General features: G+C 39.7%; 1 protein-coding gene across 1 annotated transcript in view; it reads right to left on the bottom strand.

Moving 5' to 3' along the window:
* Window positions 1–25,926, bottom strand: part of LOC126482352 (cytosolic non-specific dipeptidase) — a 169,638-nt gene that overhangs the window by 26,303 nt on the left and 117,409 nt on the right. The window contains exons 5-6 of the mRNA XM_050106434.1: window positions 16,860–17,058; window positions 8,295–8,516 (exon numbers count right to left, since the gene is read on the bottom strand). Of these exons, the coding sequence (XP_049962391.1) occupies window positions 8,295–8,516; window positions 16,860–17,058 (421 nt within the window). The remainder of the gene's footprint in view (window positions 1–8,294; window positions 8,517–16,859; window positions 17,059–25,926) is intronic.

The following is a 25,926-nucleotide window of genomic DNA, read 5'->3' as shown; positions in this document are numbered from 1 at the left end:
AAAAAAACAGTTGAAAGTAAACTCAGTTACATGTACTTGTTGGGATCGCTATGTCAATCTGGAGCTGTGATTACTTGTGATGCCTGCAAGAAGCCCCAGCTGAGATTAGCATTATTACTACATTCCGTTAAGACGACAGTTCGAAGGACTGTGTTCCATCATTGATAGCTATCCTTTGAATACACATTCAGCTGGGCATATATCCCATTTGTGACTTTCAGCACAATAGCTTTCATATCACAATGCATACCATTCTTTAGGTGACAACGATTAGCATCCAACATTACAGTAAAGGAAGTTGCCTCAAGATGACTAGCACAAAGAGGTTGGCCATCTATGATGACATTAATGAAGTTTACTGATAAATTGGTAACTGTCAACCATGGAAGATTTGCATCTGTGATGGCTAAGCATATGGCTGGTACCTCTGTTTGGCAATGGAAAATGACTACAGCATGCTGGATACAACAATGGGCTTCGTCACACAGGTTGACTATAATTACCTGTAATGATGGCTGATGTGTGGCAGCTTAGCTGTTGTCAAAAACTTGCCTTCTTTCTCTGCAGTAGTGTACAATATGCCCAGGCCATCCATATTGGAAAAACACTGGCATGTGTCCTCTGTCCACCAACTGTTTGTTCTTCTATGGAGCGTTATACTTGACATAGGACTAGGTTCTACCTGTTTTGGTCAGGGGCTGGGCTGCTGTTTGATGGCTGCAGAATAAGTCTGAGGTGTCCTAGTCCATTTTTCCTGGCAGATTTAGCTATTGCCTCCCGAAGTACTGGTCAACATTTGTAGCTACCATCTCTTGCTTACTCAGTCCAACAGTTCTAGTTGCCATAAAATGCTGTATCTCTTCTCTCATTAACTGTTGTATGACAGAGGTGAGGTTGTCACCACAACTGTCATAGAGACCACATAGGGGAGTCAGGTCATAAATCTTCTGTCTGCTTCTTTTCTGTTGCATTTCCTAGATGCAATGGCACTACTTAATAATCTCCTTGGCTGTTGTGACATCCTTTACCAGAACAGATTGGTACACATCTTCTGCGGCTCCTTTCATGAAGTATGGGATATTGTTAGCTTCTGTCATATTCAGATTCACCATTTGGCATAGGGCCAGAACATTCTCTACATATGAAGGTGTCATTTTCCCATGACACTGGTGTTCACGTTCTTCAATTGTTCATCCACCAGTCGGACTGCCCGTTGATTGTCACCAAATTTTTCTTCATTTTGGCCTGAAACATCTCCCAGCTAATGAGCTTCTCCTTATTGTTCTCAAACTCTCCTGAGAATTTCTGTCCAAGTAAAAATACACATTTGCCAAACACATCACGTAATCGCAACTCCTGTATTTGGTGACTCAATTGAATCCTTTCACCCATTTCATTGGGTCTTTACAAGCATCTCTGAAAAACACTGATGAATGGCCGATGTGCAGCTTACTTACTGCTGGCTTGGAATCCATTGGTCTCCTGAATACAAGAACTGTGGGAATGATGTGCTGCTTGTATTCGAGTCCCTGTCCATGTAGGTAACAGCTTTTACATTGCCAAACTCGATCCACGATGATGTAGATCTTTTGAAGGACCCAAGCCCTCCACAAACATGACACATTGTAACCATAATCCAAGTTCAAATGGCAAAAGCAAGGTTGTCAATGAAATACAGCACTTAGCAGTGAAAGCACACTTTTTACGAACGCCAACATAAGCTACTACGGAACTGACCTCTTGGGCGGAGAGTGTAGCTATTTATGCAGACACTGAATATGTTAGTACTTATACAAATGCTGAATATTCCACAACATACTAACATGGGATATTTCAAGAACTTCCCAGAAATGATAAATATGAGGGCAAGCTGAAAAATAATGCCCCTGAATTTTTTATGTGAAAACTTTTAAAGCTTTTTAAATAAAACATAGTTTATCAACATTCTACATCTTATTCTTCACATCCATAAATTTATTTCTCAACATAGTCACCCTGGCAAAGAACACATCTTCCTCACTATCAAAGTGAAGTCCTCAAAGATACTCTACGTTTTGAAAACAGATGAGAATCAGATGGGGCCACATCAGGACTAGTATGGAGGATGATCGATGACAGTAAACCCAGGACATCAGAGTGTTGCAAATGTCACAGCACTCATGTGTGACCTGATATTGTCATGCTGAAGGAGAGGGTGTTCCATGTGTGGACAATTTCTGTAGTTAGAAACTTGACTACAGCATTCTGCATGCATTGACACAGTTATGTTACACACCGCCATGTTATGCACTACTATTTGGAGCTCTCAAGGGGCAGAGAGTTGCAACTTGTGTCAGTAAAGCGGGAAAGTCAATCAAGTAATATGCATAACATGTAATATCTCAACTAATATTAAGAACAGAATAAAAATTCAGAAGCATTACTTTTCAGCACACTCTCATACTAAATAACAATAGCTGCCGCTGGTCAGGTTTGCACTGGTAACTCACAGCATGCCGGCCAGCAATGTTAACCACTACACCACACTGCATGCACCACAGCTCATGGCAGTATTACTTTATAACAATATAATATTTTTCATAATTGTGTCTCAAATTTCACAATATGATTTCCTCCACAACTACTAATGTCAAGCTCCCTTCATCCTTTGCTATAGCATCTTTCCACAAAAACTTTATTGTTGGTGGTTGTTGTTGTTGTAGTTATTGGAGGGAGTGGCAGGTCATGGTCATTTACATCTGTGCTTATATGCGGAGGTATGTGAGCGAATTATATACCAGGGGTCCACAACTAAAGTTCCCATTTCAAAATGCTGTAGAAAGAAAACCACTGCTCAGAATGATGTCAAATTCGAACAGCACGTTATTGATGCAAGGGGAATCATCATTTAATAATAATTTCACCAATAGATGGTGTTGTGAGCGAAATAATGTAAATGGGGTCGGCTACAAATGACAGATGAATCACAAATAGAATGACTATAGCTTGAATTGCATATTACACCATCCATATTGTTCAATGCGTATGACTGCAAGAGTTTGGCAGTCAACAGTTGTAGCACTGTTAGTTAAGTGAGCCCTTCATCACAGCAAAGGTGTACCACATTGGCTGCAAAAAAAAAAAAAAATCAGTATATAATTGTTCTCAGGCCAAAAACCACATAAAAAGCAAAATAACATTGGTTTCTAATTGTTGTGAGACTGGCACAAGACATGTTCAATATGCTGCCCACTGTTTTCTGCCACAATTTGAAATCAAGAAGCAGCATTTTAGAAATCAGTGTGTCTCAGAATGTGTTGAATAATGCTTGCCTTCAATTCAGCTGCATTCATAACTGGAGCACTGAGCACATCATGTTTCAGATCACCTCACAGCCAGAAGTCACATGGATTAAGATCAGGTTATCTGGACAGTCAGGCTGCAGGGAAATGACAGCTGATAATTCTAGCATTTCCAAAATGTCTACAACAGCTGCTTCACTGGCTGGGAAATGCGCAGAGGAGCACCATTTCGCATAAAAATGTTGGAGGCTTGGAATGATGTTGGAGCACAAAGGGTTCTCATAGTGTTTACTGAAGACATTATAGGAAACAGGACCCCTTGAAAAAATGCAGCTCTGTGATAAACAATGCTGTCAACTCACACCACACAGTCACCTTTGTAGAATGAGGTAGTACTCGATGTGTGTGCAGATTTTCCATTGCCCATATTCTGCAGTTCCATGTATTGACATATCCTTGGAGATGGAAATGGGCTTTGTCTGTCCACAGATCGTTCATTGTCCACTTCCATGTGAGCAAGAAATTCCAGAGTAAACATTTGTCTTACTGGCAGGTCAGTAGGAAGCAATTCCTAAACATGGGTGATTTTGTATGGATAACAGTGCAGAATGTTTCATAGGATTTTATGCACCATGCTTGCAGGTGTCCAATTTTTGGGCAATTCCCTGTGCACTACATGTTCACACACCACTGCTCAACCCCTCCTACAATACTTTAGCAACATCTTTGGCAGATGTCAGATCAACTGCTTTACTCCACTTGCCACATTGTTCTTCAAAAGAACCTGTCTTTTCAAGTTTTGTAATCATTTTCTCCAGACCCTTCAGCAGACATTGGATCAATATCTTTTATCATATCCTCAAGTATCCAGAACTTCTCCAGGGCTACTGGTGCACAATCACCATTCTCGTAAAAGATCTTCAACAGCAGTGCATGATCCTGCATGGAGACAGTCATGTTGGGCATCTCAGACGCACACTGAGGAACAGCCATGTGCTGCATGTCTGTTGGTGTGCATATTCTGATGCTTACCCCAGGATGTTTCCTTCCACAGAATGATGAATAAGTGTCTTTACAGGATATCAATACACAATTTATTTGTGAGTTTGGCTACATGCTAACCATCTACTGACTACTTAAATTTAATGAGTATGAACATATTAAGTCTCTGGTACTATTCATGTAAGTAACCATACATTGAAAATATTCTTTTAGCTACCTGGCTATCAGGTTTTGATAAATATTCAGATGTGGAATAGAAGCCATTGTAGAGAAGAAATGATTTAGCTGTGCTACTCAGCAGATATTTCAATGCACATCACAAGCAATGAGGCTTCACTCGCACCTGTCCCCAGGTCAAATAAGGGAGCAGTTCTTCAAATCGAATGATATCTACCTCCTTAATAGAGATAAAGTGGCATACTTCAGTGCTGGAACTGGATCATCTTCTGCCATTGATCCGCCACTTTACTCTCTTGCTATAACTCATACTGTTCTTTGCATATTCAGAGAGGATCAGCACTTCAGCGATCATTTCTGTATTTGAATCAAACACTATGAGACACGTTAGCACCTACCACCAACCAGCGTAACTGGATGACAATCAACAGCATTCGAAATCCAACATTCCAATCATATGGTAATTAACACGGTGGCCACTGCTGGACTGAAGGTCCAGCTTTGTCACAGAGTGCAACTGTCCATTTTGCAGGGGGGGGAGTACGATCTGGCTTCATGAACAATACCCTGCTTCCTGGAGGGAAGTGATAATAAACCTCTCCTGAAAATAAGGAAGGATTACAGCAACCCTCATAGTCATCAAAGTATTGGACTTACCACTGGTATAGAGAAGATATTATTAATATCTGCTTCATATGGATTTTTGAAATCCAGAAGACTTCTCAGTTGCCTTTGGTGTGATTTTAGGAGGTATTACTCTATGTACACAGTCCAAGTCTTCCTGGTGGTGGAACACAAAATATGATAATTATTTGACATTGAAAAGGCCTGAAAGAACTACCTGGCAATACAGTAATTGCTTCCAAAGGTGTCTTTCCATTACTGTATGCTCTTCCTTTCAGAATGGTACTTCAGGTTTAATTGATGTACCCAGGAGAATGGTATTTCACAGAGGAAATCTTAACTCTTCCTTTTTTTAATAGCCACTAACAGCGTATTACCCACAGATGCAAGTAGTGGAAATTATTTCACATTTGTGCATGATTTTTGTTTGTATTCTAATCTCACTTACTAGACAACTCAGTTAACATTAAGGGGTCTAAAACTAAGAGCAAAACCCAGGTCCTTCAACTTCACCTAGATGAATAAGTAAATGTGGATTATCAGGTACATCATGTTATTAATCACTCTGAAGTGTGACTGATAATGTAATCCTTAGTTTTAAGAACCAGTAAAGTTCATGATTCTCATCTATGGTGAGAAACTCACGTGGTTACCATACCTGAATGATCTGAAGAGGAAACACTAAATGTTCTAAAGGTATTACATCGTCTTAGCGGCATGTTCAGGACAGAGGACATGTATGTGACATTTTACAGAGCTTATGTGTGCCCACTAGTCAGCAAATGAACCCAGAAGATTAAGTGGCAAATAAGATACAAGTGACATCCTTAAAATACTATGGCCACAAGGGAATCAAATGTAATTTTATTGGGTATCAGGAAATGTGGAAGACCAGAGAAATGAGCAGTCTGATATAGCAGCAAGCGATGCTTGCAATGAAAATAATGTAATTCCATAGCCTGTTTCTATGGGTGCTATTGCCTTATTGTTTGTTGGGAAATAGAAAAAAAAAAAAAATTATCTGAATGTGCAAATAGTGTGAACAAATCACCCTTAACATAATTAAGGACAGAGATCCCAACAACACATGGTCCCTTCTGCATGGTGCCTACTAAGGATCAGTTTTGGTGTGCACCCAATTTGATTGATTCTGTTTTGTATCCTGAAATGAGGCCAGCAGTTATCCTTGACACCATATTTCAGTTAAGAATGAGATAAAGTACAGGTAAGGTTTTAATGTTTCATGAATTGTCCCAAGTCCTGTCCAATGCACTAGGTACAAACAATGAGGTGTGAGCAGGTGCGTTATCATAGAACAAAATCCATGAATTTTTCCCTCACAGAACTTGGCTTTTTTCCGAGACTGCTTCATGCTAACAGTATTGTACTTTTAAGTAGTACTCCTTATTGATTGTTCAATCTTGGGGCAAGTAATCATGGGGCACTACAATATTACAGTTGGAAAACACAATGAATGTAACTTTAACATTTGATAATGCTTGTGGAGCTTTTTTTCATCCTGGTGATCCAAAATGGTTCCACTGGGATGATTGAGCCTTGGTTTTGATGATTTATCAGTAAATCCATCTTTCCTCCTAATCCTCATGGTACATTCCAGTAGTTCAGCATCATTACTGAATCATTTAGTGACACCCAAGCAACTTGCATTCACTCCTGCTTTTGTTTGAAATTCAACACTTCTGGAACAAATTTTTATGCCAAACATGTCACACCCAAAACCTGCAAAGAATTTTCATGGCATGAGTCAATGAATACGCCAATATCATCAGTGATATCTCTGACTGTAATTTGACAACTGTTCGTGATTTTTCCCCCCTTTTTTCCCGCAATTGCACCAGTTGACGATGTAATGGGATGCTCAGAGCTCTCTTCATTTCCATTATCTTCACAGCCTTCTTTAAAATGCTTATACTTCTCATAACTTGTTTTACTCACAGCAGACTCACTAAAGGCAATTTTTTCTTATAAAAATAATTTCCAGCACTACTAAAACACATGTAACCTTTTTGACAGCTGACAAATTAAATATTTGATATGGCTAATATTGTACAGATAATTTTCAGACATCTTTACCAACACTATAATGAAAAAAAATTGCTGAGTCAGATAAATACAACATGCAAAATTATAATTTTCCATTACTTTGTTTATACATCTTGTATCTGTTTCCTCATTCCCTTCTGTCCTAATATTGTTTTGTCAAAGATGGTCCAGCCACATTTATTTAAATAATGATTTTGATCCTATCTGTCCACTTTCCTTTTTGGGTAAGTGCTAAAAAAATTTAGTTTTACACACAGTTGTTGTAGCTACCATTCATGGAAGGGGATGTATCACATACATCAAATACAGAGCTCAGAGTAAAGATGTCCATGATCACAATTAGCTTGTAAACATCAGGCCACATATTGTGGAAAAGTATTACTCAACAGGTGCAGAGTCTACCTGCTGGAGAGCATTTGTAGTCTCCATCGAGCAAGAAGGAATGAAGAAGTCCAGTACCATGGAAGATCTGTGGCACCAAGGGAGACTAATATGATGTATATATATGCCATTTTTGATATGTACTATTCACAGACATGTTACTGAGGAGTCTTTGAGATACTAATATTAGTTGGTTCTGAGAGTAGTAACTTCCCATGTAATGTATAACAGTTTACGAATGTTTGTGGCAATGTACAGAGTTAACTGGTACCAATCTACACTTTATTTAAGTTCAGAAGCAGTGTTTTTCTTCTAGCCTGAGCTGCCAGAGTTGGCAGTCTTATCTTTATGAGGTGTGCCTGCTTGTGTGTATGAATGGTGTTTATTTTTCTTTTGCTGATGAAGACTATAGCCAAAAACTTTGTATAAGTGTCTTTTTATTGTACCTGTCTGCAACTTAACATGTCTATCTTTTCGTACATTGTTGATATTCCTACCAGGAGTTTCTGTTGTTTAATTTTCGGAGCCACTGTGACACAGTAACAATTTATCAGTCTGTTTAACCATCCATCATCATATTTTCTGGTTGGGGCATATCTTCAACAAATCACAGTAAACCAATAGATACGATTTAATTGCAATGTATAAAAGAAATGATATCTTACGTCACACATCAAGTCCATACTCTCTCTCTCTCTCTCTCTCTCTCTCTCTCTCTCTCTCTCTCTCTCTCTGCAAACATGAAAGAAGTAGTGACATGTATACCTTAAAATTGTTTGTGCTACCCCGCTTCTTCCACTGTCCATTAAGATATTTTTCAACAAGAGCCTGCACTCGTTCTGGTGTCTGGTTGGGTACAATACGAATCGAAAATTTACCAATGACCTTTGCAGGTATCACTGTTTTTGCTCCTGGATCACTAAATGCACCTTCAATTCCATGCAATGAAAGTGTTGGATATCTCCAGCGATGAAGTAGCAGCTCGATCTATTAACAAAAAGGAAATAAAAGCCAATTAACATAAACTTAGCAAATTTTTAAAATACATGAGACTGACTACATCTTCCATGCTTTTTCGCTGATCGTCTTGTGTGAGCCAGTTCATGCTGAAGTCACAGTGCCAAGCCAATGGTCAACTCCTGAAGACTATGGGATGATACAGGGCAAATAAGTAAATGAGGGGCTGAATTATGATCATAGAGCTGTCTACCGTCCCCATTTTAAAATAAGCAGTCATTTTCAAAGTGGCACATGAGCACAAGTGCTACTGCACACCAAGCTGATTCCTAGAAAATTAAGCAAATTTACAGTTAAAAATATTTTAGATAAACTGAAAGGTGCATGTGTATTTTACACACAAGCCCTCAAGAATGTATTCTTTAATGTCGATGTTATACAGGAGAGTCAAAAGTATACTTTATTTTTTTGTAACACACTCATGACATTCTCAGTTCAGGGATGTTCCACTTGGAAAATCAAATTTGCCTGCTGTCATCCAGCCACTTATTGAATAATTTTTTGGACACTGCCTTAAGAGAAAATCATATTTATTTATGTGGGCAATATTGAACTGCCAGCAAAGTGTGAGTACAACACACTCCAGTCACTTGGTTGAGTATTATAAGCTTCAGCAGAATACAGCTACAAAATTAATTTTGCTAAGTATCAGTTCTTCAAAAGAACTGTTGGGTTTCTTGAGTTTGCTGTACAGTGCAGAAAAAAGGACTTCCAGATGAGAAGACAGATGCCTTTCAAAACTTTCCAGAAATGAAATCTATTGCAGAATTACAAAGTTTCTTTGGATTAATGTGATATTTAAGGAAGTTTATCTCAAATGATTCTACAACCAACAAACCTCTGCATGACTTAAGGAGAATAATTAGGAATATAAGTTTAAAGAGCATGCTCAACAACATCCTTTCATGAGATACATTTGTGGCGATGCTAGTATTTCACCACAAAGTAGCAGCGAAAGAAGTGAGTAGAGCGTTATAGCATCAAGGAACTTTTATATTTGATTAAAAGTTTTTTTTTTGTTTATTCCTTGGTTGTTGAGTTGTTAGTGTGTTAAATAAAATAGTGTACTAGATTATCTCGTGTGTCTGGTTATTGTGGCTCATCATAACTGGAAGAAAGTAACCACCACCGTAATGACCCTGATGTGATTCATTGTAAATGAAGATATTTTTTCAAAGAGAATGACCAGCGTAACCATGCAAACAGCTGTGGCACATGTCAAAATGGAACAACCCGCAGCCTCAACTACATCGCAATTCACAGACACCAACTTCATTCGTCAAGATGCAAGTTCAATGAATCATCTGGGATGTGTCAAGCATTTGCTGTTTTGACCCAACATCTAGATTTATGCACGTTGAGTATATCCCCAACAGCACGATGTACTTACAAACACAAATAAATACATCATCATGGCAGAACATTTAAAGACTGTGGTAGAGGGAACAGAAGATGTTCTACCACAACACTGCTACAGCACTTTAAAGGAGGCGCTTACGCAACCATACACTTTGACGCTGGAACTCTGAGTAGAGAAGGCCTTTTAACAATGAACTGATGGGTAACCAATCTCTATCTCAAGTGATGGAGGCCTTACACGCATTGGCAGGATCAGATTTGTTGCCTGAACAGTCGTTACGCATGCTTTGGCTGTGCGAGTTGCCTATGGACTTTCATACAGCAATAGCCACTTATCAAGGTTTGTCACTGCAAGAGCTAATGGGAAAGCCAGACATAGTAGTGAATAGCCTAGTGGAAGTTTCCGTATGTGTCACCATCATAGAGTAACGATGATCAAGGAAGAGATATGGAAGCAGCACAAGCCACTGACAATTCATATGGGCACTCAACAATGGAGGCAACACAAGAAAAAAGGGTAGAAAAGTTGGAGGAACAGAGAGCATGCATGAATCTAATATCATAGAAACAGCAGCAGAAGGTATATTGCCATTATGAGTGCCGTATTCCGGAGAAGCAGATCGTGAGCGAGGAGGGTGATTAATGCTCATCTGAGACGAATATGGATCTGTGGTGCTGGTATCACAGGCATTTTGGGGAAGCTGCACATCATTGTACTAAAAACTGCAGTTACCCAAATTCCATGAGCGGACCTTAAAGGATGCTGATGTCTGCCACCAACAGCTTGTGTGTCCACAGAAGAAGGTGTGAAGACAGCTGGCAAATGAAACACTGATAGCAGGGCACAAGTCACAGCAGCAAACAAGTTGGCCATCCAAATCTATGGAAAACAGAGATGGACACTGGACTTAGGTCTTTCATTTGAGCCTGTGTGGACATTCATGGTTACAAATTTCACTGACCCCATACACGGTGCCAATTTTTTTTTATCATATTTCTGCCTCTTGCCAGATTTAGTCAACAGATGGTTAATTACTATGAATCACAATTCCGATCTGATGAACGTGTTGTCCATGCTGGCAGATGAAGAAGAGTCCTCTGAGCAGAGTAAAAACCAATCGACTGCACTACACAATAGGATGTCCGATGGATTGATGGCATATGAGGATGAGCACTGTGGCCAGGTAATACAAGAGTTCCCATTGATCACCCACAAATTCACTACCAACAGGAGATGCAGGCACTCTATGAGGCACAATATCTGCATGTTGCTGGACCAGCCTGTTGCAGCTTATCCGAGGAGATTTCCACCAGACAAACTCTTGGTGGTGCAGATTGGGTTTGTAGAGCTCCTGAAAACAAGGATAATAGACACATCAGACAACCCGTTGTCATCTCCCTCACACGTGGTGACAAAGAAAGATTGATCATGACTTATGCAGAAACTATAGAGTACTCAGATAATACTCAACTGTTACCAAGGCACAAAAGTAACACACTATAACAGAACTACTGCCCAAGCTCAACTGTTTAGTGCAGTTGACTGTCCAAAAGCCTATTTGCAAATTCTCATAGCTGCAGGGATGTACCAAAAACCCCAGCAATAAAACTTTTCACGCTTTTTCAGTACAAATTTATGACCTTTGGCTTGAGGAACTGTGCACAGACATGGCAGAATTTTATGCATGAGGTATTACAGGGTCTGCCACTTCTCTACTGTTACATTACTGTTCTCTTATTTTCATCAACAGCTGAAGAGCATGCATCCCATTTGCAGCAGCTTTTCCAGCATCTGCATTTGGCACAATAGTTAATGCTGATAAGTGTAGATTCAGCAAACGAGAAGTACACTTCTTAGGATAAGTTGTCTGTTTGGCCGGACTGGCCCCGCAGTGAGGGCTGGTCAAGGCAGTACAGAATATGCTCATACCAACAATGTACAAGGGATTGTGTAGATTCTTAGGTATGGGAACCGCTATCGATAACACTTTTGTGGGATGGCAAGACAATAGAAACTGCTCACCACATTGCTCATGGGCAAATACATGGCCAGCAACCTGAAAGTACCTTAGATACCAGCAAGCAAAGCCGCATTTCTCTCAGTCAAGTGTTGTTTGGCGAAAGTGGCACAATTGGCTCGCCCATGAATTAACAGCCCATTGGCCATCAAGTGTATGCAAGTCAAAATGCCACAGGAGCAGCATTGCAACAAAAGGTGGATGGCAGGTGACAACTGCTTGCCTTTTATTCACATAGCCTCACGCCACAGCAAAGGAAAAGAAACACCAAAGGAAAAGGAACACCACTGATCGGGACATGTTGGCAATCTACATGGCTGTTCAACACTTTTGGTCGTCAGTAGGGGGCAAACAGTTCACAAACTACTAATGTTGTTCTTCCACTGTGCCACAGCTCGCAGATCACCACGGCTGTGAAAATAGATTGAGTATATAGCAGAATACACAACCAACGTGTGACACATTTCCAGCAAGGACAACATCATCGCAGATTGTCTGTCACAGAACTGCGCTAGTTTATAAGCAGTACCGTGGGTGGAGATAGTGGTAAAGTAGTGTGATCAGTATCAAATGAACATGCAGCCCTATGGCTATGATGAATTCCTGCCTCATATGGTGATACAAGCATCTGGTGTGACAGATTGTGAGAAGTACAGCAATCTTACCTTCCTGAGAATTTAAATGTACGGCTTTCCAGGCACTACAAATTTGGCTCACCTAGGCATACATGCGACAGCAAAATTAGTAACAAGTGAAGTGGTGTGGCCTGGAGTACAGAAGGACTGCTGAGCTTAGACATGTTCTTACCTTAAGTGCCAATGGAGCAAAATTAGTCACCATGCTTTTATACCAGTTAGGCAGTTTCCAACACCCAGTCAGATTTTCCAACACTCGTGCTGACAACATGGCACTGAAACCATATTTGGGTGGCCAATATTTTCTGGTTACAGCCATTAATCGGTTGACAAGATGGCCAGAAGCTACTATACCAGACATCTTGGCAGAGAAAGTGGCCAAGGCGTTAGTGGGTATATGGTTTTCAAGATTTGGTATGCCTCGCGCAGTTACAATGGATTGCGAATGACAGTTTGAATCATGGCTTTCAGCAGAAATCCTACAGCTATTCACAACCATCTGTGCATTACCAGTGATCACTTTGAATGTAGCTTGATGGTGGAAAAGCTGCATCATACACTAACGGCTAAACTGACCCATTCTTCATATACATGAGCGGAAACAGTACCACTGGTATTGGCGGGCCTGCACATGACAGTCATGGAGGCTTTACAATGCTAACCAGCTCAAATGGTCTACGGGGAGCAGTTGAGGGCACTGGTAGAGCTCGTAGGCCTAACAAGAGTTGAGACCCAACCATCAGAAGTAATGGTCTTCACATGGCAACTCAGTACATGCATGAGATATTTGCAGGGAAGCCCACCAGTCAGACATGTAGAAAGACAGATTTTTGTTCACAAGGACCTACATATTACACCATATGTCTGGCTCTGAGGCAATGCAGCATAGCCCCCATTAAGCCAACCATATACTGGGCCATACAAGGTATTTTCAAGGCACACAGACACCTTCAAAATTGACCAGAATGGTAGACATGGAACAGTATCCACAGACAGGTTAAAGCCATCATATCTAGACGTGGAGAAACTGGGACAACAACGATTTGTCAATTATACATCAAAACAAGATTATCCGACAGCACTGAGTGATGTGGAGGGTTTCACGGTGATTCCAGAAGAGACTGCTGCTATAGTACTCACTGCTACTATGCCAGAACCTCCGTAGACCGTTCCTATCTGGATGTCAACTCAGTTACCAACTTTCCCTGGGAACCAGGATTTAGCCCCTTAACATAAACCCTGAGTTACCACATTTTTATTTTGACAGAAACTTAAAATACCAAGTATACTAGGGCAACTTAAGAAGAGACCTTCAAAAAAATAAAATCCAACACATATCCATTTCAACACTGATAGTTATATGTTCGGCCATTAGAGAGTGTCTGGTACTACATTTTTAGCCTGGCTGTCATGTTTTGATTGAGGTAGTTGCCACTTGATATTGTCTTTACAGTATGCAGACTTAGGTACTCAACAACAAAATGCGCACTTTCAGACTCTCTCTTATATTGTTGTTTACAAAATGCTTTCAAAAAAGGATTACTACAGTGATCCTGGGTTTGACACTGAATTTAGCAGCTCTAAGAAGAATGTGATGTTACTTCATTAGACATTGAAAGTGATGATAGTTCATCAGTTGAGTGACAAGTGCTCACCAGTGGTACAAGAAAATACACCCTTTATGCTTCAGTCAGCTCCTACAGGACTCTGTGTTCACAGGAATCTATTGTGAAATACATGGTTAGACTTCATAGCTACACAAAAATTAAAAAATGACTTCAAGTTTCAGGATATTTTAGTCAAAGACCAGTGCATGAGTATACTCAGGATTTTATTACTGGTGATTTTCAAAACTTTGTAATTCATTATTTTGATCTTCAAAAGTCATCTTTATATGTATATACATAATTCATTCATTATAGGATGTTTTTCCATTAATAAACTATTTTTTGGAATGTAATTTGAAAAAAAAAAGTTAAGTTGTTCTTTGTGTGGCTACAATTGCCTGAGACTGCAGTCATATGTGTGTGAGTTGTGTTTGTGCATGTTGTCTATTTTTGACGAAGGCCTCAAGGGCTGAAAGCTTTATTTGTGACATTCTCTTTGTTGTGTCTACCTGCGACTCAGCATCTGTGCTATATGGTGAGTGGCAACTTTCCTTTTCATAATATTGTTACAGTCCATCCTGAACTTCCCATTGTTTGTTAAGTTAAGGGTTTAGAGGAACATGCGGGTGGGGGTACTTGTATATTTGATAAATAGTTTTAGTTGTTTATTCCTTGGTTGTTGAGTTGGTGCTAGTACGTTAAATAAAGTACCAAGCTAGATTAACTCATGCCTGGTTATTCTGGCTTATCATAATTGGAAGAAAGTAGCCACCAAACATCTTTAAAAACTGGCAACCTACATTAGGAAACTGGGCTACACAGATATGCAAGGAAAGAGGGCTTCTTTGTAATTATATCTCCAGATGATGCCACCACCATGACAGCATCTAACACAAATCTGATTTTAGGATGAAACATGTAGAAGTTTTAAGTTTCTGTGAAAATGTATAGTTTGGTTTTGCAGGTGAGCTAATATCAGAAAGAGCCCATGAAAAAGATAATGGTTTGGTAGCATACGAAAACTTTCTCAATGAATGATCTTATGACAACTTCTTTACAAATTCAACAATGGAAGAAGGATTTTAATGGTTCCAAATTGTGCAGTATGAAACCATCAGTCTTGTGCACAAGAAAGGATGTTGTTAAGTGAAGCAAAGAGGGAGTAAAACAAAGTTATTATTTACCATAGGTGACTGGCAAGTTGAAATGAGTGATCTCCATCTGTGTAAAATGTTTAACTGTGAATTAAAAAAAAAAAATCAGGAAAGAAGGAAGCCTTCCTTCAACCTTTATTTTGTACTTGTCACATGGATCACAATAATTACTTTAATTGGCTCATACGAGACACAAATGAATCGTAAGTATTACTGATGATGCTTGTAATAAGTTTATTTGCCTGTGTCCTGTAAAGACTACAAAATTAGTAGAAAGAATTAGTAACGTATAATTGCAGAAAAATAATTTTGAGAGTCCAATCCAAGTAACTACTGATAAAGATACTTGCTTTACCTCTCAATAATTTGAGGATTATTGCTGACTGGTAGAAAACTGACACATTTTAATAACAACAAGACTCCTTAAAGAGGGAAAGGACAGACTGACGGTATAAACTGTATTATGGCTACAGCTATTGCTGAGCTTCATATAGACAACCATATCAAATGGTTCAAAATCCAACAGTTCAACATACCATGAATTCAACTTACCATGGAAGTATTTGGAAAACACAATTTGTACTTTTCATGGGATTTAGAGTGCACACATAGGCCACACTTCACATCATGAAATTACTAGAAGGATGCTAAATATAAAACAGTAAGATGTAAGACAAAAACTGTGCTAGCTTCAACCAGTCTCAAAAGAAATCCTTCATGTACAATGTTGGGGATCTTGTGCCAATAAAATGCATACAAACTGGCCCAAAATTAAAGTTGAAGGCAAAGAATATCACTTCCTCCTCAGTGACAGAATTCAAAACAAATTATATGTATTATGTTCATGAAGAAAATGTTACCCATCAGGGATTTAAGACAATGACAGTAAGTGCCAAAATCATATAATCCTGACCAAGTTGGATGCTTGTCAGGACAGTCAAATATGGGATTCAGATGGGGGGATTTAAAAGTTTTCTTGCTGACAAGATAGGCAGTACACAAGAGAAGTCAAATAATACTGAGCAGTTGTTCATGGAGAAGACATGAGTTACATCATCCAGTTTTTTCCTTTCTTTTGTACAGAATTTGTAAATGTGGTAATAATAAATAATTTGTTTGACTCTCTGAACCATTTTTCGAGCACATATTGTCCTGAGGAATAGTTTTTTCTAAAAAAGTGTTAAGTTAAAAACAGAAGAAAATAATGTAAAATTGAAACAGCTAAATATTTTTGTGGTAATAGAAGCACGACATAACCGTATTGCAGATTTAGACTGACTGAAACTGACCTGGGGTACCTGTTGTCAGATTTACAAATAGGTACATCAAATTTTCATACGGTAGTTTCTGTTTTTCCACAATTGGTTGAGACAACAAAAATTTCTACTATTTTAAATCGTTACACAGATATACAATTATGTAAGATTAAACAAACTATTTGACTGAAAATAAATATTTTGAACACATGACTCAAGAGGGAAATAAGGAGTGACACAATGTGAGGCAACAACATTAGATTATTAGGCAGTCCATCTCTTACCTTATCCTCATTGTGGAGTAATTTATTAGTTCCAATGTCTGCACGGTATTCATCTACACTGAACTCTATATTTTTGTACATCTGTCTTTCTTCATCAGTCAAAGGTGCCACATCGTCCATAATACCGGTAATCAAAATCTTCCCATCCTTGTCAACAAGGGTATTCATTAAATAAATAAGGTCAGACATACCCTCACGCCTGAAAAACATTAAAGCATGTATTTTATAGTTTTCAGAACAATAACTATAACCAAAAAAATGAAAACTTCAGTGCGATCACACAATTCCAGAGGTGACTGCTATACTTCTGTGCTGATGCTCTTGGTATCTTATGCCACATCACCCTACAAATATCTTAGTAATTAACTATTATGCGTGGCAGAGAATCATACCAGTGACAGATTTCTCTAGACTTTGCATTATTTGCAGATTAATATATGCCACTAATGGATCTTTCTATAAGAAAGGTGATGTCACAAATGTCAATGATCAACAGCCAGTCTCACTCCTCACAATGTTTTCCAAAATTTTTGAGAGGGTAATGTAGTCTTCAGTTGTCACCCACTTCAGTAGTGTTGGAATATTGTCTCAATCCTACCTTCAATTTCAAATGGACAGCTCTACAGAGGCAGCTATTTATACATTTGTTCACTGACCACAACCCCATTCGACACATCTCTTCCCCAGTCTCACACACACACACACACACACACACACACACACACACACACACACACACACACACACACACATATGGAGAGGGAGAGAGTTAGCCCAAGGATGAACATTGTGTAAAAGCTCATTTACATTTTAACTGTATGCCAAGGGGTTACCTTTACTCTTGCATTATTTGTAATCCATCCAGAACTTTCTTTTATCGTATTTTAGTCATAAGAAGATGAACAACTGTCCAAAACTCCCCACAGAGAAATTAAGGACAAAATTTAGGCTGAATATCATGTACAATCAATTAAAGTCACATTTAAACCCACTTGTTATCATTACAATTCATCAAACAACCTAGTTGTTTTCTGCTTCACATATCATTTGATAAATTTCATGATGCTGATCACAAATATTTACTTCATAATTTTTCCATCACATTGTAATATTTTAAAAATTTAAAATTTTAATGTGGGGTTTGAAACACTAACAGCAGCTTATACAGTCTCAGCATTTCTCTTTATTTTGCAATGTGTAAAATTTAATAACCAGTTGGAAGGAAAATAATGACGAGGTAAATTCCATTTATTTATTTTCTTCCTTTTTTACTTGTAACTCTGAAGAATGCTTTCCATCTTTGTGTTGATCTAAGTTTAGGTTACTGTGCTCAAAAAGATTGTTAGTTACCACTTTACTCCAATAGTTGCTGTATTGGCATTAAATTTCAGTGGGTACCTTGATGAATCTGCTCACTTGTCCCATTTCATAGTTTACCCAACAATGTTATGGTAAACTATCCAAATGGGAAAACCGTATCTTAATCTTCAAACATTGAGCACTCCAGTTATCTGGGATTTGACCTGCAGTTTTCACCTCAATGTGTATTTAAATCATAAGATTCTTGCATCCTGATACATTTGACACACATCATTCCAGAACATAGGAAATGTTCGTTCTCATCCTATTCATGGAGTTTTAACAGTGTCTAATGAAGTCCCATATGCACTTCCAGCCAGAGTCCATGCAGTCTTAGTGATGTGTGATACACAAGAGGAATTATGTGATGTATTTCTCAGTAGACTTCCTCTGAGATGTTTGGTGGCAGACCCAGATTACTTCTGTGGATTACTATGCTTACACTATCATGCTAAATGAGTCACCAGCCTCATTTTGACCAAAGGTACAGGGGTAAAATAGCCACAGCTTCTGCATCACTTTTCAGTAAAACAACTTTCAAAAAACTCTCAGATCCAATCAAGAGATTGGAAAACGAGCAATTTAAACATCCACTTCATTGCCTCCAACCAGTTTCTTGCATCTTCTGTATAAACAACACACAATATCAATCTAAAGTTAGAAGGTATAAGATCACACACAAGAACACACTTAAAAACTTCTACTGGTGCCAATTGGAATTTATTGTCCATTAATAAGCCTCATCAATTCCACCTCATTGTTATCAAACAACAGCTCCATGTAGCTACCTTCTTCACTCTCTGGTAGGTGGTCTTTTCTGACAGAGTCCTTGTATGCTTGCTAAACAGCAATACCCATCTTGAAAAAGAAAAAAAAAAAAAGGGCAACTGACTAAACCAGTTTCCAGAAATGTGCATGGGAACTCGCTTCCAAACACTTCCACAACTTTACTGATCACAACTTCTGAAAAACACAACACCACCTCCACCCTCCACCACAGCACAGAAGCCAGAAAACTAGACGCATGCATTTCACAGGAACTGTCTGCTGACACCATGATTTTACTAGCTCCAAACAAAATTATTTTAACAAGCATGTTAGTCTTTGCCCATCAGTCTCCAGGACAAAAGGTAGGCACTTTGATTGCTTATTTCCTATTAATGCTCATACTACAGCTGTAATGTGCCGCTACCAGCCAACATCTTCAGAAGTTTGTTGTACAGCTATTAGGGAACAGCAGCCATCCTATAGAAATCACTCACCTTTTGGGCCAGCCCCCTACCATTTAGCTGGATTAAGGGGCTGAGAATAGATCCCATCTCACAGAAACTGGAAACTCACTACTGTCATTCACAATAGCAACCAGCACTACAAACGGTCATGGCTAGGATCTGATATGTAACACACAGACCATGCTTGTCAAGGTTTCATTGGAATCCGTAGCCTATAGAAATATTTTCAGAGGGAATCCTCAAAACACAAAAAATGAAATGGGTGTCTGTTGGCAGGAGGGGAGGCAGGGGGAGGGGGGGGGGGGGGAGGCAGAATGATTGTGATGAGTAGGTTTGGAATGGGGTTAGTGATTCAAAAAAGGAATGGAGGAGTGTTGAGCTTCTGGGAGGTGGTCACAGTTTTGGCTTTGTAGGCTGGTTACTCTACCCTCACAAAAAAAAATTATTCTCTTGACGACCAACACATTAAATCTGTACCCAAGGCACCACCCACTTCATCCACTAGATCTCCACACTTTCTGTCTCTTTATCACTTGGTGTTCTTGTCACTATCAATGCCACCATGCTGATTCCACTAATATTGTCACTAAGCATGACCACTCCCAACATACAGGCGATTCCATATCTATTACATAGTCCCTGGTATTCAAGATTACTAGTACTTTAAAAAAAAAAAGAACTTCTACAAACATATCTGCAACACAGCCATAAGCACTTGAATAGTTGTATTGCGACCAATTTGTTCATGGGCCATCCTTAAAAATTCTTTCTGGCTACTTAGAATCTCAAAACCCTCATCAAATCAGACCCACAGCGAGGGTGCTTTTTCCATTCCTCCTGAACCCGATCTTCTCACTCACTGAGTCTGCCTTGTCTCCTCATCTCAGCAAGTCACTTTTATCTTTATCTTGTTGATGGGTCTAGTGAAACCTGTTTTTACATCAAACCTACCAACATCAATGCAGGCAGGATCTGAGCTGCAGGGGTGAGCAACTCTTGCTAGTTTCCCAATGGATAGTGAAATAATTTTGAGATTACTTGGCAAATGGATTTCAGTGTACTTGCTATTGGCCAGTATCAATCAGATGTTTAGTCATTGTTCAAACAAACATTGAATTAATATGTTTGTTTAAGTGGTGGTACAGGATTTCAGTGTAGCTTTTTGCATGGACTATGCTGCATAAACACTATATGGTCAACTTCAAAACTGCTTCATAGCCTGTGTTAGTTATATTCTCTGCAAGTGGAAATTCTTCCTGCAACATTTTCACCATTCTCTTAAGACTCTTGTCTCAAGTTTCGCTAGCCTGTATTACCTGCCATTCCTTATCATCATCTTCATTCTTGCATGTGTTTTCTTGTTACATTCCAAATTTCTTAGCCAATGACAACTGCATAATGCACAATAATGCATACATGCTGCACAACCTAGAGCATTATTAACAATTCAACAACTGGCACTCAACATTTTTTTCAGCAACAACATTCAGGATAACATTTACTGATTTAAAATTATTTTCAAAATAAACATTCTAGGTTTTTTTTATTCAAATAAATATGTCTACAAATCCCAATAACTGACTGATTACTCTCTGACAGTAGTCTTAATACTTCTGGAAAGTATCCATAGTTCATTGGTTCATGGAATCACATCGGATAATGTTGTGGAAGCCGCACAATGTTTCAACAAGACAGCTGATTATCATCTTCAGGTGCTTACTGACATGTTGCTGCAATGGGTCACCAATATATACACTGGCTTGCTAGAGAAGCACAGGTGCCAAGGGGTGGGGCTAGAACATCATTGTAGACAAATCAGAGAATACAGCAACATTCAGTGCCCTCTACTGGAGAAACAGGCCACAGTCTTCACATGTATGACACAGGAAAAGCACAGCTGCAAATCGCTGCCCTGAGCACGTGCGGGCAGAGTGTTAGCACCCAGTTTAAGTGTGTGGATTCTGATTTCCCACCTGTGTTGGCTCCGATTCATTCATCTGCGGCTGACAATGCCTCAGTACTGTGAACACAGATGGGGAATCTGAGTCCACACACTCAAATTGGGAACACACACAACACAGATCTGTAAGTCCACAGTATTGGTGATAAGTTGGGAAAACTATCCCGAAACACATGTGCTACAAAATGCCACTGTTTCCTGCACATGTACCCTGACATCAATATGGGATATGATCACTGTGCACACGTACACAGGCTGCACTAGGGGTTGGCATACTCTGGATCAGGTGGTTGAGCACCTACTGTGGTAAAGCCTCCCATTCTTGCACCAGTGCCCATCGTAGCTCCTGAAGTGTCCTAGGGGCATGAAGACGTGCAGCAATACGTCAACCGAGAGCATCCCAGATGTGCTCGCTCAGACAAACTGGTGCAAAATGACGTCCCAATACACCTTACATGTTACAGTTCCTCTGTCGAAGACATGGAGGGGTGTACGTGCACCAATCATAATCTCACCCCACACCATCAAACCACAACGTACTTACAGGTCCCTTTCAAGGACATTAAGGGGTTGGTATCTGGTTCGTGGTTCACGCCAGATGAAAACCCAATGAGAATCACTGTTCAGACTATACCTGGACTCGTCCGTGAACATAACCTGGGACCACTGTTCCAATGACCATGTACTGTGTTCTTGACACCAGGCTTTATGGGCTCTCCTGTAACCAGGGGTCAGTGGAATGCACCTTGCAGGTCTCCGGGCGAATAAACCGTGTCTGTTCAGTCGTCTGTAGATTGTGCATCTGGAGACAACTGTTCCAGTGACTGCGGTAAGGTCCCGAGCAAGGCTACCTGCAGTACTCCATGGCCGTCTGCGGGCACTGATGGTGAGATATTGGCCATCTTGTGGTTCTTTCCACTGTGGATGTTTCGTACTGTAGCACCTGGACACGTTTCCTGTCTGCTGGAATCATTGCCATAATCTTCAGATCACACTTTGTCACACATGGAGGGCCCTTTCTAAGACCCGCTGTGTTTGACCAGACTCCAGTCACTCTAGTATTCTGCCCCTCATAACGTCATCAATATGTGTTCTTTGAGCCACTTTCAACACACAGTCACCATTAGCACGTCTGAAAATGCCTGCACACTTACTCGCTGCACCGTACCCTGACGTGCACCAACACACCTCTGCGTATGTGGACTGCTGCCAGCACCACTGTGCGACAACCGCAGGTCAAATGCATCGCATGGTCATACCCTGAGGTGATTTAAACCTGCAAACCACCCACCAGAGCATTGTTTCACCATGTATCAGCATTATCCTTAATTTATGAGCATGGGTGTATCATGATGTTATAGCCCCACCTGTTGGCACCTGCACTTTTCTAATGAGCCAGCTTATATATTGGTGAGCCACTGCAGCAACATGTCAGTAAGCAGCACCTGAAGATGATGAGCAGCTGTCTCATTGAAATACCTTACAGCCTCCACAAGATTAACCCATGTGATGCCCTGTAAGATAATGGGGGCAGTGTCGTATGGTAATACATATCACAGCTGTGGCACGATCTGCTGGAACATGTATATTGTGGGAAATTTCCCCAAGAATTTTCTGGCGAGCCAGAAAAGTGCTTTAGGAAAAATAAGTACTAAGACAAGTCATCCATAAAGAAACAGTTTTACTTTAATCTGTATAAGATTTGACTGTGTTTTCAATGAGAATTTAGAAATTGATATTAAAAACAAAAAAATAACATTTGAATAACACATAGTAAGACTCTTGACTAGTGTATGTGAAATGAAATGATCGTATGGCATTGTTGGCCGAGAGGCCCCATTCAGGTTAGGCCACCAAGTGCAAGCCTTATTTCAGTCGATGCCACATTGGGTGACTTGCGTGCCAATGATGAGGATGAAATGATGATGAGGACAACACCAAGTCCACGAGCGGAGGCAATCTCCAACCCGGCAGGGAATCGAACCTGGGCCCGCTGCGTGGGAGGCAAGGACATTACCACTCAGCTAAGCAGGCAGACTATTATATGTGGAATCTGGTGATGTAACGATCTAAAAAACAAGTAAAAGTGAATTTTATAATACTTATGAAAGCAAGATTATTTTAATTTTTGTGATAAATAATTTTAATGAATATGATTTAAGTGTAAAATATAAATGACCATTTGTGACCAAATGTGGTTTGCCTCTGATGTTTTGATTAGGGTAGCGGTTAAGTGACTCATGGAGCTGAAAGTACACAGAGAGATTTTCTGAGCCTTCTGCTGGTGGACATGGGTGTTCAGGCAATGAAATACTGCTCAGGTATGTGAGCTGAGTATGCCATTTTGGAAGTCTTTTGATGTTAGGACTGAAATTTGTATTTCAGCACTTCTGAAATACCAACAGCTGGTTGTCTTTTGAGTACTATGTAACGTCTTCTTCTGGATTTGCATATACATAATTTGTCAGCAAACTGCTTTCAAGCACTGGCAGACACATGACCAACCCAGTTTGTACTTGGAATATTACCATATTGATGAATCTTCTATTGTGAACTATTATCATTAAATCAAAAGTTTTCAAAGGTGTTAACGTGTTCTTCATAATTCACTGACAGATTCACTGGCCACTTGATGAAACTACAACATCCACATAAGGGGTAAATGCAACCAGAAGGCAACTGCTCCCCTCAGAAGATGAGGAATCTGCTAATTTTAGGATGTTCATTTGGGTGAAAAGTAGCATTGGTTCCTGTTATTGAACTCTCAACAGGCATTTACTTGTGCATGCTACCTCCCTGGTATGTTGCAATTGGATGGGCCCAACTTGGATTCAACTTTTTCCAGGTAAGTATTTCAGGATCGAGTATCCCACAAACTGTATAGGCCTGTTAACAGTCAGTGTGGAGGCTCGGACCTATAGACAGTGCATAGCAGTAATAGTCTGGCTGTGCAATCATTGTGCATATGTGAACACTAATATAGCAGTAGCCTGCAGTGTAAGAGACTCTACAGTGTAGGCCTAGCTCATGCTGCCACATTTTGTGTGACAGTCTTTCACAAATTTGGGAAGCTGCTGGTCCACGTGGTAGACATAGTGAGATGCCACTGACCTTACCAGCACTGGTCAGTGTTTCTGTTCTCACTTGCTGTGCCACACATGAACATGTCTCGACCATCTCCATGCCATCGCCAGGCCATCTCCATGCTCACGCTGTAGCCAAGCTATACCATCGCCAACGTTCATCCCATATTGTTTCCTTGCTGCTGTCTTCACAGTGTCTTTATCGTCACCTGCTCCACATGTTGCAGTAACAGTTGATGTCATAGCAGCCACAAGTTAAGTACAAGCATTAGTTGCATTATATGTTGCTAGTCATCAGCCATGGATGATGAGATACAGAAACTTCCAAGTGAATGAAGATCAGAGGATGTTGGGAGTGATAGTAGAAGCTCTGTTATGCCAAAGGAGCATGGTTGGGTGCCAGGAAGTGAACTCACTCGATTATTGAACACACTGATTGAGAAATTAGTTGAAAGTTTAGATTTAAAATTGGAAAACATAAAATTTGATCTAGATGGAAGTATAAAATCTGAAACTGAACTTGGAGAGAAAATGAATGCAGTAAATCAAAAGTTTGAGCTGTTGGAGATCTGATTGGAAAAACTTGAAAATAAACTAGAAACTCATGAAAAATCTTCAAAAGGGAGCCAATAAATGGACAAAGTAGAAAAGGAGCTGGGAACCAATGTGGAGACTGTAGAATCTGAACTTGAGGGATAAATTGAAGCAAAGGAGAACAGTGCAGGAAATGTGAACTCCAGACAGATGTTGAACTAGAATCTGTAATTAAAATCGGCAATGAAAAGTTAAAAGGGGAAGCCAAAATGATGCAAGGAAAGATAGACAATCTGAATGAAACCCTAAGTAATGCAGCAGCAGGACAGGCAGGCATGATGATAGTGTGTCCCATGGGAATTAGTAGTAATATAAAGCCATTCAATGGTGAAAGTAAGTACTATGTGTAGATTTCTTGGCTACATACAAAGATAGCTTTGTAATAGCGATGAGTGAGGAGGCAATAGTTAAATTTCTAAAGAGAAAGCTGGAGGAACCAGCTCAGACTTGGGCTAATCAGGATGCTGAGGAATTAGTAGACAATAAGAAATTTGAAGCAATGTTCTTGCATAAATATTGGGGGGCAGGCCAGGCAATTAAGGTTGCAAAATGATTTCTTAAATAGGCTAAAATACAGAAGTGGTAGAGAAACTACAAGAGAATTCAGTGTGAGGAGCTCAGCAAACTAATGCATTTAGACAGACCATTAGGGGTACTAACAGAAATAACAACATTAAAAAGAAGGTTGCCAGAGAACTTGCAATGGGATCTAATACATAGCCCTACTGATTCAATGGAAGCGTTTTTGAATTTTATTGAGAACATGGACAGGGCACTGTGCTATAAACCAAAATTGGTAGAACACAAGGAAGATCGCAGAAATCAGAATAAGGGTAACA

This window comes from Schistocerca serialis, chromosome 5 (assembly GCF_023864345.2).
Source record: "Schistocerca serialis cubense isolate TAMUIC-IGC-003099 chromosome 5, iqSchSeri2.2, whole genome shotgun sequence".
NCBI classification, from domain to species: Eukaryota; Metazoa; Arthropoda; class Insecta; order Orthoptera; family Acrididae; genus Schistocerca; species Schistocerca serialis.
This window is presented reverse-complemented; position numbering and strand designations above follow the sequence as displayed.